Source organism: Physeter macrocephalus, chromosome 1 (assembly GCF_002837175.3).
Source record: "Physeter macrocephalus isolate SW-GA chromosome 1, ASM283717v5, whole genome shotgun sequence".
NCBI lineage: Eukaryota > Metazoa > Chordata > Mammalia > Artiodactyla > Physeteridae > Physeter > Physeter macrocephalus.
The window spans coordinates 99285228-99303643 of record NC_041214.2 but is presented as its reverse complement, the minus strand read 5'-3'; the positions used below and the strand labels follow the sequence as shown (position 1 = coordinate 99303643).

Sequence of the window (18416 nt, the reverse complement as noted above, 5' to 3'; positions counted from 1 at the left end):
CAAAATTAACTTTCTTAATGGGTGAATCCTATACTTTCTCCAAATTCCTATACTGCCTATCATAACAACTTTTATATGTTAACAAGGGGAGAGAAAAGAATATTTATGAAATACTAGTGTGTATTATGCACTAAATAAAGTATTTTGTATACCTATTCGACTTTAATCTTCACATCTATCCTTGAAAAGGTAGACACTGTTACCAACAAATTTTAGATAAGAAAACTCGAGTGTTATCAAGGTTAGACAACCTCGATCAGGTCACACAGCTACCGAACTGCGGAACTGGAATTCAGTGAAGGTCATTTGAACTCCAAAGCTCCTAAGTTCAAAGTCAGGCAAGAGATTTAGAATCCAGATACCCGAACATATCAGACTTTTAAGATGCTGATTTGTTTAAGGTATCTGCAGTCTCCTTTAAATCATCTGAAGTCACTTAGGTAGTAGATGTCTTGCTAAACTTGACTCAGTTTATTCTCCTTAAGAAGAAACCAGTTATTCACAAACACAAACTAAAAGGCTTCAATCAATTTAGATGAAATTAACCTCTTTATGAGAAAACCTGAAGGTCTTTTAGATTCAGTGCAGTGATAGCTTGTCTTGTGGTTAGTATTCCAACAACTTGATATAGTCTATTTACTTCCTGGAGATAAGGAATCAACTCTCCAATCACTAGCAGAAAAAAAATTAACGCTAATATTTTTCTACATGAGGTATCTCACACTAGACCAAGAATCCAGAGTTTCGGTTTCAAATTGTTACATCTCTCACCTACTATACTGTAAAACCCTGACAAGTACATGAAATTTTCTGAGCTTATTTTCTCACCATGGATAAAACAAAGATATTAAATAGTTGACCATTAAGGTCCCTTCAAGTTCTAACACTATGTGATTTTTAGGACTTCTTCTAAATCCCTAGAAGCAGAGGTAACTAGAGAGAACCTTTACGACAATCAATGTGACAATGTCCAGACCAGGGTACCTGCTCTCGGGCAGAGGGTCTTTCTTCAGCATCTAAATCGTAGTAGTGGTGGTGGTGGTGTTAGAAATAATAGTAGTATAGTAAGATTTATTGAGCACTTGCTACATGGTAACCACTGGACTAAGAATTTTAGGTGTATTATGCTATATTTAACTCAACACAGCAATATATAAGGTAGATACTATTATTTTTCCAATTTTTCAAAGAAGTAACAAAGGAACAGAAAAATTAGGTAACTTGTCTGGATCCATACTAATAAGTGGTGAAGACAAACGGAGTTCTACTGTCATATCTTTGTTTCCTACTATCCTGTATGCTCTTTGAGGGCAAAGACTTTATCTATTTAGCCTAGCTCAGGGTCTAGCAAATAGTAGGTATTCATTATTGTGTGGAATAAAAGTAAGGAAGGAAATGAGGAAGGGAGGGAGGAAAAGAAGGGGAGAAAGAAAGAAATTATATCTAGACATGCTATGTTCTCAATAAATATTGATTTTCTTCCTTTATTTCTTTAACCCTGAAATCACAGGGAAATCTGCATTTATGCTCAGGAATCCTAGGTGATTTCTCCCTCCTGGGTATTCCATACTGTAATTTCTAGTACAAGTCACTGAAGCATTTGCTACCATCTTGTTTAGTATTCTAGCTAATACATGTTCTTGGTTCATCTCTTAACTTCTAATGTTAGTCTAACAGAGGATATAGTTGATTCTACCAAACTAAGTTTCTGGAAGAAAAAATAATGTCCCTGATATTGGCCTCTCACCCGCCGATGTAAACTAAGGTGAAAGAAAAACTGTTCCCAGAGGAAAGATACTTCCAAGCTTAATAGTACCCACGAATATCATCAAGCAGTGGTACTAAAATTTGAAAAGTCTAAACAAGATGTTTTGATGCAATAGATACTGGCTCACTTTGCTACCTCTGCCATTGTTATGTGACTACCTCATGCCATACAAAATGGAACTTGAGAGGGGCCTATCTAAAGCAGGTTGTAACTCACACTATTTTGACTCTACCTCTGCTTGGCTTCATATCTACTTATTTACAGTTAGAATTCAGTGAATAATAGAAACCATAATTATAAACATGTATACAGCAAACACAGGGCCCACTACTTCTGTTTAGCAAAACACAAATTTTTTAATATGATCTGATCTTACCAGGCCACAAGTCAACATACAGTTTATTTTTGTGTTTTCAATGAGATAGAGTTAGGGTGGGGGTAGGAGGTTTGGGGGAGAAAGTGATTGCTCAGGAAACTCATGGCACTGCTCACATAACACAGAGATTTATTTATTCCTATACTGAAAATATTTCCAAGGTGACAAGTGACTTAGTCATTGAATGCCTCAGCATTGTGCATAAAATAGGGATAATATAAAGACTTTTCTCTTTTTTATAACAAAGTGAATCAGCTATACATATATATATATATCCCCATATCTCTTCCCTCTTGCATCTCCCTCCTACCCTCCCTATCCCACCCCTCTAGGTGGTCACAAAGCACCAAGCAGAAACTAACACACCATTGTAAAGCAATTATACTCCAATAAAGATGTTAAAAATAATAATAAATAAATAAGAGTGGAAAAAAAAAAAGATTTTCTAGACCCGGGGGGACTGGGCAGGTCCCCAGGGCTCAAAAAATTCTAAGACCCACTCCCTTTCTTATCGTAAAAAAAAAAAAAAAAAAAAAAAAAGACTTTTCTCATAGTCAGCAAAATGAATACAAAGCACATTGCAAATAGTGTTATGGCAATTCTTGATTGTGACGAGGATCAATTCTTACATATTCATTTCTCATTTTAAGGACAGAATTTATCAGTATTCTCATCTCTGTCTCATCAGCAGTATGAGAACTGAAGGAAGTCCATCAGGACCATCCACAATATACAACAAGTAACAAGTTTCTAGGACTCTTTATCCCTCCAGACATGTTTTATTCATACATGCATTCATTCAACATTTACTGACCACCTACTATGTACAAGGCATTGTATTAAGAGTCTGTGGACAACCGTATATTTAGCTCAGTACCGATGTTTCCTACTCCCAAAGAGGTCAGTTAAATTCATATTATGGTAGTTTAAAAAAAACAGATTTAAATGGGTCAATAAAAGGAGAAGATAAACAAGCTCTAAGATTTTATGTTACTAAATACTGATGGAAACTCCTTAGCATTTTTTTACTGAAGCATTTTTAGGAAGAATAATGCAGGTTATTTGAGTGAGTTTTCAATACTGGGAATTGGGTACTACCAAATAAGTTATTCAATTAAATACTTTGTTTACTGAGTTGCGACTTTTAAAAAAATTATTTATTTATTTATTTTGTCTGTGCCGGGTCGTAGTTGCAGCACACGGGATCTTTTAGTTGTGGCATGCATGCGGGATCTAGTTCCCGGACCAGGGATGGAACCCGGGTCCCCTGCATTGGGAATGCCTAGTCTTACCCACTGGACCACCAGGGAAGACCTGAGTTCCCACTTTTTATATTATATTTATAGAACTTTACTTAATTAGTATAAGAAATACTCTGTAGTAGCTTGTCTATATTAAAAATATAGATATTTGTCAGAAAATATATAGAGCTATTACCCAAAAGAAACTTAACATCACTAACAGCAACACTTAGGGAAAAATATCAGGTGACTAGGATTTGATAGAAGTAAAGGATGATATTCCAGCCTTAAAATTTACATCTTGATTTTAGCCCCTTTTCTAAGATTATTATTTAATTGTTGCTTTTTTTCTCTCTCATTTCCACCCTACTGCAACAGAGGCACATGCATAAATCAAGAAATCATCTTACAATATACACTTAAATTTTCTGAATATGCCCCATGTGTCCACTAATAGCCAAATGCTTTCAAATCTGTTCAGCTAAATGGATCAATAACTACATCCAGCCTCACATAGTGGGGTTGCCAACATAGTGAAATTGAGCCAAACAGAAAGTGTCTCTATGAGGACAAAAACTATTATCAACCCAATTATCTTGAGAGATCTACTCTCCCCAGGTATGCTTTAAAGAAGTTAATATAAACATTATCTAGGGCAGTCAACAGCTGCTAAAAAAATATTTGAGACTGAGAACGAAGAATTTGGATAAAATATTTGGGAGCTAAAATCAGTGAGTTTTATAATAAACCAATGTAATAGTTCAAGGTCTACATCAAGTAAGAATCTTTCAAACTCGAAGTACACAAAATACGTAACAGCACAAGCAAACTGCTAACAAGCTTCTCTGTGCTCTCAATCTTATGACACAGCTGCAAGCAACAACTGAGCAGGTGCAACCAAGCTTTTGAGAATTCCTGCCTGTTGCCCAGGAACCACAACACCACACAGTTGAGATTTTTAAACAGGTGTAAACATTTTTTTTCCCGTTACTCTAGTGCTTGAGACAGTGAAGCAGACATCTGCAACTACTCCTTACCTAAAGCAACCATCACAGAATATAAAAAGCAGCACAAACAGTTTGAAAATAAAACAACAGTGTCAAAAACAGTGATTTTGCAATAGTCTCTGACTGCACGTCAGGAGTTGCTTTAATAGTACTGCTCTATAAAACACTCTAATCTCTCCACCAGATGAATGCTTTGTAATTAAAATTATTCTGCTTCAACAAATCTTAGAAATGTTTATTTGATTCTTACAATAGAGTGAAATGCAAGGTATGTGTAAAATGTGCTATCCTTTGACGCTGTCAATATTTGTAAGTACTCAAAAATTAACATTTTCACATTATGAAATCTGTAAGCAATTTTAATACCCCAAATTTTAATAACTTGCCAGTTAATATACAGATTAATATAACTATAGGTAATTCATATACATACCTGTGCAGCTATGGGGCACAAACAGACTTGCAATTTATCAGGTACTCTGAAATGTAAAACAAATACATTTTTTAAGTAAAAATGATTTTCTAAGTGCAGCCACTATTTATGCTGAGACAATTTCTTCAGAGAAGTAGAAAAGACTGCAGTTCTTAAATAGGTGGGTTATTTTATGTCTATATTTTCCCCATAGGATATCTCAGTTCACCCTAAATTCATGTGTGAACTATATACACACAGAGCATCCCGGAGCAGCATGATCAAAAACAAGAACCATGGCCTCTGAAAGGAAAGTGCTTTCACTAGAGGATGAGACAAACACTTAAAAATGGTTTTTCTCTTTGGTATTCTTCCAAGACTATTGCTTTCCTAATACAAATATGACTGCTACTCTATAAAATGAAACCACTCAGATTCATCTCCACTCAGTTTGGACTTGTGTGGAAGAAAGGTGCTTTTGTAGAGCTCCACAAAAATGCATAATTAAATAAAAGTAAACTCTATGTTCATTAACTTCAAATTACAACAGCAAATAGAAATGATATTGATCACTACAAGAGGGAATGCTAAAGCCACACTAGATGTGATGCCTCAACGCAACACACTTTGAGATAACTACCAACGAAGTAGGTATTGATAAAGAAGTCCAGCTTAAACAAAGTATGCACAGTTCACAATTAGACCCGAAAAATATTTGCATGTAAGTGGAAACTGTATTGCAAAATGTAGCCTCTGAACTACCGTGACCCTTAAACATATTTCATAATTCTCTCTGAAAGCAAACTAAAATACTTATTTTATATACTTCTGAACATAGTTGATGATAGTAACATATTAAAGTCATTATATCTAGTTGATAATACTTGCTTAAAAGTGTGTAGAAGAAATAATCAATTTTGATGATGACTCAATGAAACACTTCGTCATACACTTCTGATACGAGTGTGAATTGCTAAAAATTTTCGGGAAAACTATTGAGTAATATGATCAAGAACTTAAAGTTCAGAATCTTTACTCAGTAATTTTAATTCTAGGAATATATCTTACATAACTGAAAACCAACAGAGATTTATGTTAAAAAGGTAATTTGTATGATAGCGAAAAACTGAAACTAACCTAAATGTCCAACAGTAGAAAAATAAATAAAGCATAGCACATCCATATAAAGAAATATTTTTAAACAATCCACAAGGTAGCTTGTGGTACTATAATGTTTTATAAATATATAGAGTACCAACTGCATGGACATAATGAAATTGTGTAGCTGAGAGAAAAAATACACAAAGAACACACAAAAATATTAAGAGTGATTATATCTGGATAATAAGATTATGCATGTTTTTAATTTTTTTTAACTTTCATATATAGTTAATCTCTATGATAAACATTACTTTTATAATAAGAAAAATATTAGTTGTCGGGGGGTAAGGGAAAAAAGTTTTAGAGTGCCATATGGAAGTGATAAATATAACCTTCGTTAAGTAAAATAAATTAATTCAGTGACACATAAAATCCACTAAGTATACCTACAGTGAGAAGCTCATCCTTACTGGTTCCTCATAGGGGTATAGTCAGGGTCTCTTTCATCCCACTGCTTTAGAATCTAAACCAGTAATTCAATAACACATTTTTAATTGTCTTAGTAAAACTTCCTTAATTATGCAGAGTGAAATGATGGTAAGAACAATTTAGGACTACAAATCTGTTCAACCTATTACAAACTAATTTGTTCAATAAGTCAACAGTATATATAGTGAGCATCTATTGCATTCAAAGTGCTGTTCAGCATTATGATATTCTAAAAGACAAATTAGAAAACATCTCACCTTCATAGTACTAACTATTTAAAAGTGCTGGACTTCCCTGGTGGCACAGTGGTTAAGAATCTGCCTGACAATGCAGGGGACATGGGTTCGATCTGGGAAGATCCCACATGCTGCAGAGCAAATAAGTCCATGCGCCACAACTACTGAGCCCGCACGCTGCAACTACTGAAGCCAGCACGCCTAGAGCCTGTGCTCCGCAACGAGAGAAGCCACGGCAATGAGAAGCCCGTGCACAGCAACCAAGAGTAGCCCCCGCTTGCCATGAGTAGAGAAAGCCTACGCGCAGCAATGAAGACCCAACGCAGCCAAAAAAAAAAAAATTTTTTTTAATTAAAAAAAAAAGATTTTAAAAAATAAAAAAGTGCTGAAAAGTATGTACGTAATACCTTCCTACTAATTTTGCTGTGAATCCAAAACTGATCTAAAAAAATCTTAAAAAACAAACAACAAAAAACTAAACAAAAAATATGTACATACAGCTTACATAAAGATGTAAACAATACATACAGTTTAAGGCATTTGTGACAGATCTGGTGCACTTTAAGAAAACACATATCAGGTGTTTTTTTTTGTATTATTGAGCAAAAACGGATATTTCCATAACACTCAACAAAATTCTTAAGTACGTGAATGTGTATCACTTATAAAATGCCCTAATAAGTTACTATAAGTGTGTATTTTTTATCCGTATGTAGTCTACTGTTTATTAATAGAGTTATATAATAGGAAACCAGGTATGAAAGAATACTGAGTCAATCTCAGATACCAGATGTATAAGATTGTCTCAGATTATCTAAAGCCACATAAACATATGCACAATTATTAACAGGATATAGTTATTTATTGTCAACCAAAGTAAATAAATGAATTACTTGCTAACCTTGCCAAAGACACTGCTATAACACCAGCTCCAGGGAAAGAAAAGAAGGTAAGGGTGGATAGACGAGTGCTGAGGGGATCTCTAACAACCAAAGGGGGGATGGTGGTGATGGTGGTGGTAGATGTGAACCATTTTTGTTGCGCAGAAAAAATAATGCAGCACAGAGTTTCTCTCAATGACAGTTCAGTTTCCTTGTGGCCTGTAACCATAATCAGCATTTGCCTCTCTGAAGCTAGTGTCACACGATGGTTCTGAGGTTCAGTCAATGGGGTCAGCCTGTTTGAGGCAGTGCCAAGCGGTAAGAGAAGCTATTCAAGTGATCAATGATCTGTGGGTTGGAGACAGCAGCAGAGTTATATGAGGTAGGGTGGTGGTTAAGTGATTAGCTTTTGCTATCAGAGAAACCTGGAATCAAGTTCTAGATCTCTCTTTTCAATTGTGTGATCTTGAGTGAGTTATATTTTCCCTGTCTGTAAAATGTTGATCATGTTACCTACCCTATAGGATTGTTTGTGCCTATTACATGTTATAGGCATGTAAAGGAACTAGCACAGTACCTGCTATAGCTGAACAGAAGCTATTAGTACCGTCGTAGTTGTATGAGAAAAAGAGGGGATGTCTGTACCTTTAAGCTAAAGAGCTAAGCTAAAGGAGTAAGGAGATAGAAAGACAACTTGCTCAAGATATCACTCTATATTCCACAGCTCATCCAAGAGCCAGTCATGTGCTGGATGTTCACAGAGCATCTCTGAATCAGGAAACACTATAACAATATTAAGAGCCAGGATAAGCAACCCTAACCTGCATTTTAAAGCACCATTTCTATTACTGAAGGGGAAGGCAGTAGGATCTAAGTAATACATGCAGCAATACTGCCTATTTTCCTGAATGAAAAATGAAAGATCATTGTCTATACCTAAATGAAACAATCAGGAAATGGAAATATAAGGACAAAAGTGAACATAATTATGCAACTGGAATCAGGACCAGGTGTTGTAGACTCCTTAACAATCACACGTGAGCAGTATCACTTTTTTAGGTATTCTAAAGAGACCCTGCAAATGACCTGAGCTCACATATAACACAAGGTTTGCAAATATAAGTAAAAAATATCACAGTGGGTTTTTCTCTCAGGGCTTGAAATACACAAATGAATGCATATTGATGTTGTTCTAGACCTTATTTCGGTTTTGATTTGGAGGACAGCACAAATTCAGAATTGTTTCATGGTATCTTTAGAATCCACTGCAGTTTATATAATCCCTAGAATTGTTTGGGTTATATGAGGGTGAAGGTACTATCAGTACCATTCCAGATGGAGAGACACTATAGAGAATTTTATTTTAAGTTCTTGTTACTTCTAGGTTGGCACAGCTGTGTTCGCCAGTGGGAACTGAATAGGTCCAACTATATGTTGTGAAGTGCAAAAAAGTTTATCTTCCCTTCATACTGGATGGGCCTGAGGCATTAATAAATCTAATACCTAATTCACTTAGGACACTGAAAAGGGCCTCGGCTGGGTCTGCAGGAGCAATGGCTCCATAAAAGAGCTCTGAACCTAAATTTAGACTTAAAAAACATTTGCCCCATGACTGAGTAAGCATTCTTAGGAATATTTAGTGCTTTATATTTTAAATTTGACCTATTTTGAGAAAAGACACTATGTAATCCAAAATACTTTTATTTACTATGTGTTTACTTCTTCCAGACCCACAACTAATCTGGGTGCTCTATCATTATTATATTATTATAAAATATAGATTTTAATGATCAATAAAGGCAATTTACTTTTTTAAAATTGAGGTGCCCTAACTTCTGGAGTTTATCTGAACAGAAAGTCTATGAAGATTAAGAGAAATTATAATTTTAAAAGTAGGCTTGAAAAACTTGTTAGTTATGCTTATTTTTGTAAGTTACAGAGTTAGAGTTAGCCCTATCAGAAACAGGAAGAAAGAGAGGCAACAGTTATTTAGTTATCAACTCTGTGAACTGGAAACAGATAAAGGGCAATAAGGAAGGAAAAGGAAATCATATGTTAAACACACGTTAACCCACGGGCACAGTTGGTCTGTCTAGACCTTAGGTTAGACCAGCTCTAATAAAGCTACAGAATGTATGAAAAGCTAAGCTTATAAAATAATTCTACATTTAAATTTTCTATGACTATTGGCCACCATTTAAAATGAAACAATTTAATATCAAATTTTATGTATAAACATGATGAATTTGAACTCTCCAGTAGAAACCTGATCCACAATACACTAAATGTTAATAACTCTATAAGTCACACTTCAGAGTGTATTAAAGAGAAAATAGTTTTTTAATAGATGATTTTTAAAAACTTAATTTCTTACCTTAAAGTTTAGGATCTAGTAAAGAAAATTAACAAAATTGGAATTTAGATAAATGTCAAGAATAATATTTTCAAAATATTCACAACCTGAAGCTACAACTATGGAAAGGATTTATTCTTATGAATGTGAAAATTCTACTGACTAGCTTGTACACATTCCTGGGGTCTTAATTTAAATATTACCTCCTCCAGAATCTGATGTCCTGTGCTTAATCTTGTCATAATAATCATCACACTGCATTGTAATTGTCTTTCACATAAGACTGTAAACATAGGAACAGAGGTTTTGTCTTATTCGCCATTATGTCATTAGTCCCTAGTACAGTACCTAATGGATAAATAGTAGGTATGGGTTAAATATTGGGTAAAGGAATGTTGAATGAATTGTGTTATCATCTATTCCTGATGATTAAGAAAATTCACAATGCCTTGAAAAATTAAAGACTTGCATTCCTAAACAAATTATTTTTCAATCTTTAAAGGACTAATCTCCCAACCTCTTTTCTTTTACTTTTCCCTCTTACTTGTCCTCTTAATCATTACAAAACTAGATGATCAGAATCTGAGTCTCAAATGTTAACAACAGATTAGAAAGCCTGGTTGGTTTGGTCCCAGGGTGGATAGGAGTCATCCAATCTCGCTCTTTAGCAGACACCTGGTATGGTAGAAGTTGAGACACAGAGTTCCCTCAAAGAGTTCTGCAGTTCCTAACCAATTGTGTGGTTCTTCTAAGTCTCTGAGAGGCTGGATCTGACTACTGTTCCGGAGACAGATTCAATCATTATTTTATTCTTTTGTGGAATTCATTACAGTTTGAATTATCCGTGCAGGTTATTGGTTTATTTGTTTATTCTCTCTCTCCCTCACTAGGCTGTACATTCCATAGAGGCCAGATTATTTTGTTCAGCACTCTATATCCAGGGTCTGGTTTAGTGCCTGACACACAATAAACACTCAATAAGTATTGGTCAGATGTGTAAATATGAGGTTCGGAGCAGCAGTTTTCAATCAAAAGAGACTGTAAAATTAGATAGGTAATAGCTACCCCTACTGTTATTTGCTCTACATTCCAAGTCTATCTGTCACATGGAAGACTTGATGCTGTACGTACTCTTTTATTATAAATTCTGGTCGATCAATGGCAAGTCCGGAAAACTTCAAAAGCAATACTAGGTAGGCTGTAGGCACAATGTCTAGAGGAAGCAATGGAACCATTTCCAACTAGAAGTTTAGGGTTTGAAATCCAGCTTACTCAGTGTGTATCCTAGGGGAACTTACATAATCTCCCTAAATACTCAGTTTCATCTTATTTAAAATGGGGGTCTTTTATCTAGCACGCAAAGTTTTTAATGGTGACTGAATGAGATTGTATATATGAAAGCAACTACTAGTATAATTCATGGTATTTAGGAGAAGGGGCTTACTACAAATTAGTTCTTTTGTGTTGGCCAGCCAGTGTCTGCAGCAAAATAGAGATATGATTTGACTAAAAGCCCAGGAGCAGACATTTTGGGTAGAGAAAAATGAAAGAAAAAGGATTCAAAGGTTAAAAAAAAAGTAAGTAGATGTGAGGGACAATAAGTAAAAAATAAAACCATAAGACAGAGCAGTAAGAACATAACAGCAGTTAGAAATGGAAAGACATTTTAACGTGATACAGAAATTGCCAAAAAAAATCTATTAGCTTTTTCTTAGGTGACACAGCCTCCCCACATATAAAATAATTGCTACCATTAGAGTTAGGAGAAAAATCAACTGAAATGTACATTAAACACATATTAGAGATTTAACATTCTTCACTTGAATTCACATACTGGAAACTCAGCCTGTGTAAATATAGCCATGAACTTTATTATTTACTGTGATAAGATAATAGCATATCCTTCTCTGTGTACTACCTGCAGAGTTATAAAACCAAATGTGTACTAGCTCTTTAGGTACAATCACAAGGCATCAGAATGTAGAGTTAGGCCCTTTCTTTGCATTTTGTGATCATCATACAGTGGCTACCAACACCGGAAGAGAAACTGGCTATCATGAAAACTTTATTGGAAATTCTTTTTTCATGATTAGTTACTTTCATTTTCTTACTACTGTAGTCAAACTACTTCAGCTCCCTCATTAAGATTGTTTTCTGGCTAAATCATTATCGTTCTAGTCTGTGTGTGTGTGTGTGTGTGTGTGTGTGTGTGTGTGTGTGTGTATTATTTGGTCTGTTCTTAGATAAAGAAAGAGAATAAGAGGTCTTAGATACATTGCATACCAGAAGTAAGCACCATGCAACCTCATGGTGGGCAACCTCAAGGAATGCCCACCTGGTACCAATAAGTTCATTAAAAGAGTTCATTTGAATTCATAACCTTTGTCCACTTGTGGTGATACAGTGATTTTTAAGTCTATCTATGCTCTCTGTAAGGCTGTCATCTTCATGAGGGCTGGAATCTTGTCTATTTTTCTTTCCTTTGTATCATCACCACCTAGTTCAGGGACAGGCACATAATACACAGACAATGAATATTTCATCCATTATTAAACAAATATTTACTGAGTATTTACTATGAGCCAGTCATTATTCTAGGTGGCGAAAATATAGGAATGAACAAAATAGATGAAAATTTCTGATCTCACGGAGATTATGTTTTTGTGTGGGCAACTGACAATAAGCAAGAAAAATAAGTTGAATAGATAGAATGATAGATAATGGTCCATGTTAAGGAATTAAAATAAAGTGAGGAAGGGAGAAATAAATTCTAGGATGGGGGAGTTGTGCTTGAAATTTCAGATAGTATGACCAGTGATGATATCATTGAATGATCACATTTAGGTAAAGACCATTATAAATACAAAAATGAGTCAGGAGATAACCTTGGAGAAAAAGCATTCAAGCCAAAGGAATGGTAAAAAGGTCCTCTGGAAGGAGTAGGCTCTTCTATAAAATGTTAGGCTAGATTCACACAGGAATGTTCCTGTTAAAACATAGAGGTACCACATTTAAAACAGAAAATATACAAACGCATACACAAACAAAACTTTTTAAATGTCTGATCTTACAATACATTAAAATTCCAAAAAGATAGGAAGAAAAGGGATGTGAAAGACAGGGCATTATTATGATGTTATACAACATGCCAGAGGTATTATCCAACTCAGTAATAATCAGGAAGCCTCAGGGACAATAGGTTTACAATAATGACAGGTTTACGATAATGACAACCACAGAGAATGGCAACCAAGTAATATGCCTGGACTACCTAGAAAAAGAAAAAAAAAAAAAAAAAAAAAACTCTCTACCAGGACACCTTCAACAACCCAGATTATGTGGGAGTCTCACAGGAAAAGCAAACTTCAATTAAGAAGAGCTCACATATCAAAGATATCAAACACATAAGGAAAGCCTTTTTCATATAGGAGTCAGCAGACACAAAAAGTGCTTTACATCAAATATAAGCTTTAAGTTAGAAAATGAATAGGGAGGGCATAGTCTTAAGAACTGAAGTAAGAGAATATTAATCTCACACTTCAGTGGGAAAAAATGTTTAAAATGATAAAAATTTTAAAAGAAAGAGGCAAAAATAAGCAGAAAAAAACATGGAAAAGCAGATTTGATAAAAACCAAAGAGATTTAAAGGAATGAAATTTGTATTAAAGTTAGCATCTGAAGTGAGGCTACATCACATTAGATGCAGATAAGGGAAGAATCACTGAAATGAAACATAATTCTAAGGAATTTACCCAGAAGAAAAAGAGAAAGGTGGAAAATATAAAAAAGAGATTAAGAAATATGAAGAACAGAATTAAAAGATTTAACATGTCTAAAAAGTATATGAGAATGAGAAAATAAAGACAAAAAGGCAATATTCTGAAGCAATAATGGATCTTTTCCAGAATTGAAAAAGACATGGAACATCAGATACATAATGCAAGTCCCAAAAATAATAAATAAAAATAAATCCAAATCTGGAGATGTTATAATGAAATCTAGGATACTGTATCACTCATGATCCAATCAAGGAAACATAAACCACTCACAGTGTTTAAAATGAGGCAATATAAAGTATGCAGAAGAGGCTGATAAGTGAACCAAGGTATGATGACACAACCCAGAAATTAGCAACGGCAAGGGACAGAGGGGTAAAATAGGGAGTTCTGGTGAATCGGTTCATCAGGAGTTGGGTCCACTACAGAGATGTAGCAGTGTTTGGAAATGTCACCCAGGCTGACAAAGGAGACATTTTAAAATTTCTCCTTTCCTCCTGTTCTCAGTCAATCACCAGTGATTCCCACTGGATGAAGCCTGGCAGAAGAAAACTGATTTGGTAGCCTAGGAAATTCAGCCTGAATGGTCAGCCCTCTTCAAAAACAACCAAGAAGAAGAGAAAAAAAAGAATGAATCTTAGAGCCAAACAATCTGCAACCTGTACAAACACTAAAGACAAAGAGTAAGGACAGATTATCTATAGAGGAAACTCAACTAAATAGATAGTTGATGTCTCAACGACAACAGGATAGAGTCTAGAAAACAATGGAATAGTATCTTCAAAGTCTTGAGGGACAATAAATAAGTATGGTAGTTTATATAGTCAAATAAACTATCATTAAAAAGTGAGAATATCAAAATCAAAACTACAATGAGGTATCGCCTCACACCAGCCAGAACGGCTATCATCAAAAAGTCTACAAATTATAAGTGCTAGAGAGGGTGTGGAGAAAAGGGAATCCTCATACACTGTTAGCATGAATGTAAATTGATGCAGTCACTGTCGAGAACAGTATGGAGGTTCCTTAAAATATTAAAAATAGAGTTACCATATGATCCAGCAATCCCACTCCTGGGCATATACTCAGAAAAGATAAAAACTCTAATTCAAAAAGATTCATGCACCACAGTGTTCACAGCAGCACTATTTACAATAGCCAAGACACGGAAGCAACCTAAATGTCCATCGACAGATAAATGGATAAGCAATATATACAATGGTGTATATGTATATATATATATATATATACACACACACACACACACACACAATGGTATATTACTCAGCTATAAAAAAGAATGAAATAATGCCATTTGCAGCAACATGAATGGATCTAGAGATTATCACATTAACTGAAGTAAGTCAGACAAAGACAAATATCATATGCTATCACTTATATGTGTAATCTAAACAAATGATACAGATGAACTTATTTATGAAACAGAAATAGACTCACAGATATAGAAAGCAAACTTATGGTTACCAAAGGAGAAAGGGGTGGGGAGGGATAAATTAGGAGTTTTGGATTAACAGATATAAATTATATACATAAAATAACTAAGCAAGGATTTACTATATAGCACAGGGAACTATAGTCAATATCTTGTAATAACCTATACCGGACAATAATCTGAAAAATATACATTTCTATATAACTCTATTACTTTGCTGTACACTTGAAACTAATACTACATTGTAAATAAACTATACTTCAAATTTTAAAAAGTAAGAATAAAGTACATTTTCAAATGAGGATCAGAAGTTTACTTATAATTTGCCTTCATTAAAAGAATATAAAAATATAAATTAGTAATAAGTAAATTTAACCCAGAATAAAGGATTGGATGAAAAAACAAATGAAAAACAAGAATACTGGCAGTGGTGTACTGGTAAATAGTCAACAAATGATTCTTCCAAGAAAAAAAAAGCCCAGATTTGTAGTGTTTACTTATTTCTATTGTATACATACTCCCACCATGGCCAACTTCAAACTACAAACATAATGTCACTGAATGAAGAGTTGGAAAGAGATGCGCACAATCAGCTTTTGCCAGTCAACAGCACACTGGAAATTGGTAACCTAAGGAATCTTAAATAAATTCTTACCATAAAAAGTTAAATAATACCAGTTATTAAATGGGATATAAAAACAAGTTGTATCTAAAATATTAGACAGTATTAATATGTAAGATAAGGGCAGGGGTGATTGAAGATGAAATATTTTAACATTTTTATATTGTTTGAAAGGAGGATAGAGATACTAACATCATCAAATCAAGTAGGATTATACAGTATTTAAAGGTAATCACTATCTGTTAGAAAATTTTAAATATGCATAATTTTCAAGCTAACAGAGGGGTGAAAGGAACTTAAGAAAACTCAATACAATAGTGAAAAGCAAGAACAAAATTTTTTTTAATGCATTGTAAATAGAGGGCACAAATTAAGATTTTAGTAATTAAACCTATAAGCAATCACAATAAATATACACCAGTTAAATTTCTGGTTAAAAGTGAGCAACAATTTGAATTTTAAAAAGTCAGTGGCATGTTATTTACAAGACACTCAGCTAAAATATAATGTTTGAAAGTAAAGAAATGGTAAAAATTGAGGTAGCTATATTAATGTCTAATAAACTAGGTTTTAAGTAAAAGAATTATTAAAAAATAAATATGTTCATTAAATAATGAAAGTGAAACAAATCATTAACAAGATACAATAAACTGACCCTCTAAGCATCTAACAACAGAGACATAAAATATATAAAACACAAATAGCAAAATTCTCAATCATAAAGAAAGATTTGATCATATTTATAACATTAATTGCAAGAGTAAGCAGGCAAGAAGAGTAATGATAATTTAACAAGGCAGATCTAATTAACAAATATAAAGCCTGCACCTAAGAATTATAAGACACACATATCTTCCAAGTAAAAATGAAAAATCTACAAAAATTGACCTTACATCAAGCCACAAATTGTCTTAACATATACTAAATAATTAAAATCAGTGAATCATCTCCTCTAATCACAAGTAAATTTAGACTTTAATTTAAAAAACATAACCCTGACCCCCCCAAAATCTCCAATAGTTGGAATATTTAAATTAAAATTTTATGTAATTCATAGGCAAAAAGCTAATAAATATTTTGGAAGTTAGAGAATATATAGAACTCATTGACAATGAACACAATACATACCAAAACTCAAGGGATGCTGTTAAAGCAGTTCTTAGGGGAAACTGTATAGCTCTAAATTTATATGTTAAAAAGACTAAAAATTACCAAGTTAGAAAAGGTACATTAAAGTAAAACCAAAAACTTTAAAAGCAGGAAAATAACAAAATAATATCAGAAATAAGTGAAATGAAACACAGACAAAAAGACAGTCGACAAAGTAAAATATTTTGCTTCTTTGAAAATACTGATAAAAAGACAAATCACCAGGAAGTTTTATCATAAAAAGAAGGTATACCAATAAATAGCATTAAAAAAGAAAAAACAAATCTGTTTGAAGAATTAAAATAATTACTGAATACTATGAACAACTTTATGCTATTTATTTGAACTAATTATTCAAGCTATTTTAAAACATAGATTAAAGGACATTTTTGTTGAAAATATAACTAGCTTGAGGGGAACTAGAAAACTTGAATAGACTTTTATAAACAAAACATTACCTAAGCAGTTAAAATCTATATAAACACACACACACACACACACACACACACACACACACACACACACACACACAGAGGCGTGCACACAGGCCTAAATACATTTAAAAGCAACACTTAATAAACCTTCAAAAACCAGATTGTCTGTTATAAAAACTATACTGCAGAAAACAGAAAAGCACCTTGACTTATTGTATAAGACTATTAAACATTCATTCCAAAACTAGAAAAAGGCATTATGAGAAAGGGATATTATTTTCTATAAGTATTAAGAAGTTCAATCAAGCAAAGAACATTGAGAAGAAAAAAAAAAGGAGGTACAAGCGCTATCATTTATCTAACTTACTTTGCCAAGACTTCTGAATATATAATTTAATCTGTACATCATCCATATAAGGTAGTTTTATTTTCATCTTTATCATAATTTTATAAAGGAAGAAAGTGATGTTCTAAGAAAACAAATTGGCTCAAGGTCACAGACTTAACAAGTAGCAGAGCTTTATGTTAGGAGACTAAAGCCCATTACTTAAACACTACATTCTACAGTTTCCTCATCTTTTAAAAAATATATTCAAATACAACATTATAACATCTACATAACACTAAACATAATTTTGAATGTAGTATTATTTTTGGTTTTCAACAATTTTATTATGCTATTCCTAGGCATTGTTTTCATCAAATTTATCATGTCTGGGGTTTGCTAAACTTCTTGAATCTATGTATGTGTTTCACAAAATTTAGGAAGCCTTTACCTTTATTCTTAAAATACTTAAGCATTTTTTTCTACCCATTCTTATTCCTCAATTGCATATATAGTAGATGTTTTAAAATTGTCCTTCAGGCTTCTGAGGTTCTGCTCATTTTCTCCATCTTTGTTTTCTCACTCTTTTTCAGACTGGATGAATTCTATTGATCTAACTCAAGTTCGCTGACTTTTCCTTTGGCCACATCCATTATGCTATTAAGCCTATTCAGTAATTTATTTATTTCAGATAATGTATTTTTCTGTTCTAAAATTCTCATTTGGTTTTTTTGTATATATATATATATATATATATACATATATATATATATACATATATATATATACATAT

The 18416-nt window shown here is 33.5% G+C and overlaps 1 protein-coding gene across 1 annotated transcript in view; it reads right to left on the bottom strand.

Annotated features, from left to right (window-relative positions):
* The window catches only part of LOC102976707 (uncharacterized), a 214498-nt gene that overhangs the window by 14987 nt on the left and 181095 nt on the right, over positions 1-18416 (bottom strand). The window contains exon 2 of the mRNA XM_055085168.1: positions 4826-4871. Coding sequence (XP_054941143.1) covers positions 4826-4871 — 46 coding nt within the window. The remainder of the gene's footprint in view (positions 1-4825; positions 4872-18416) is intronic.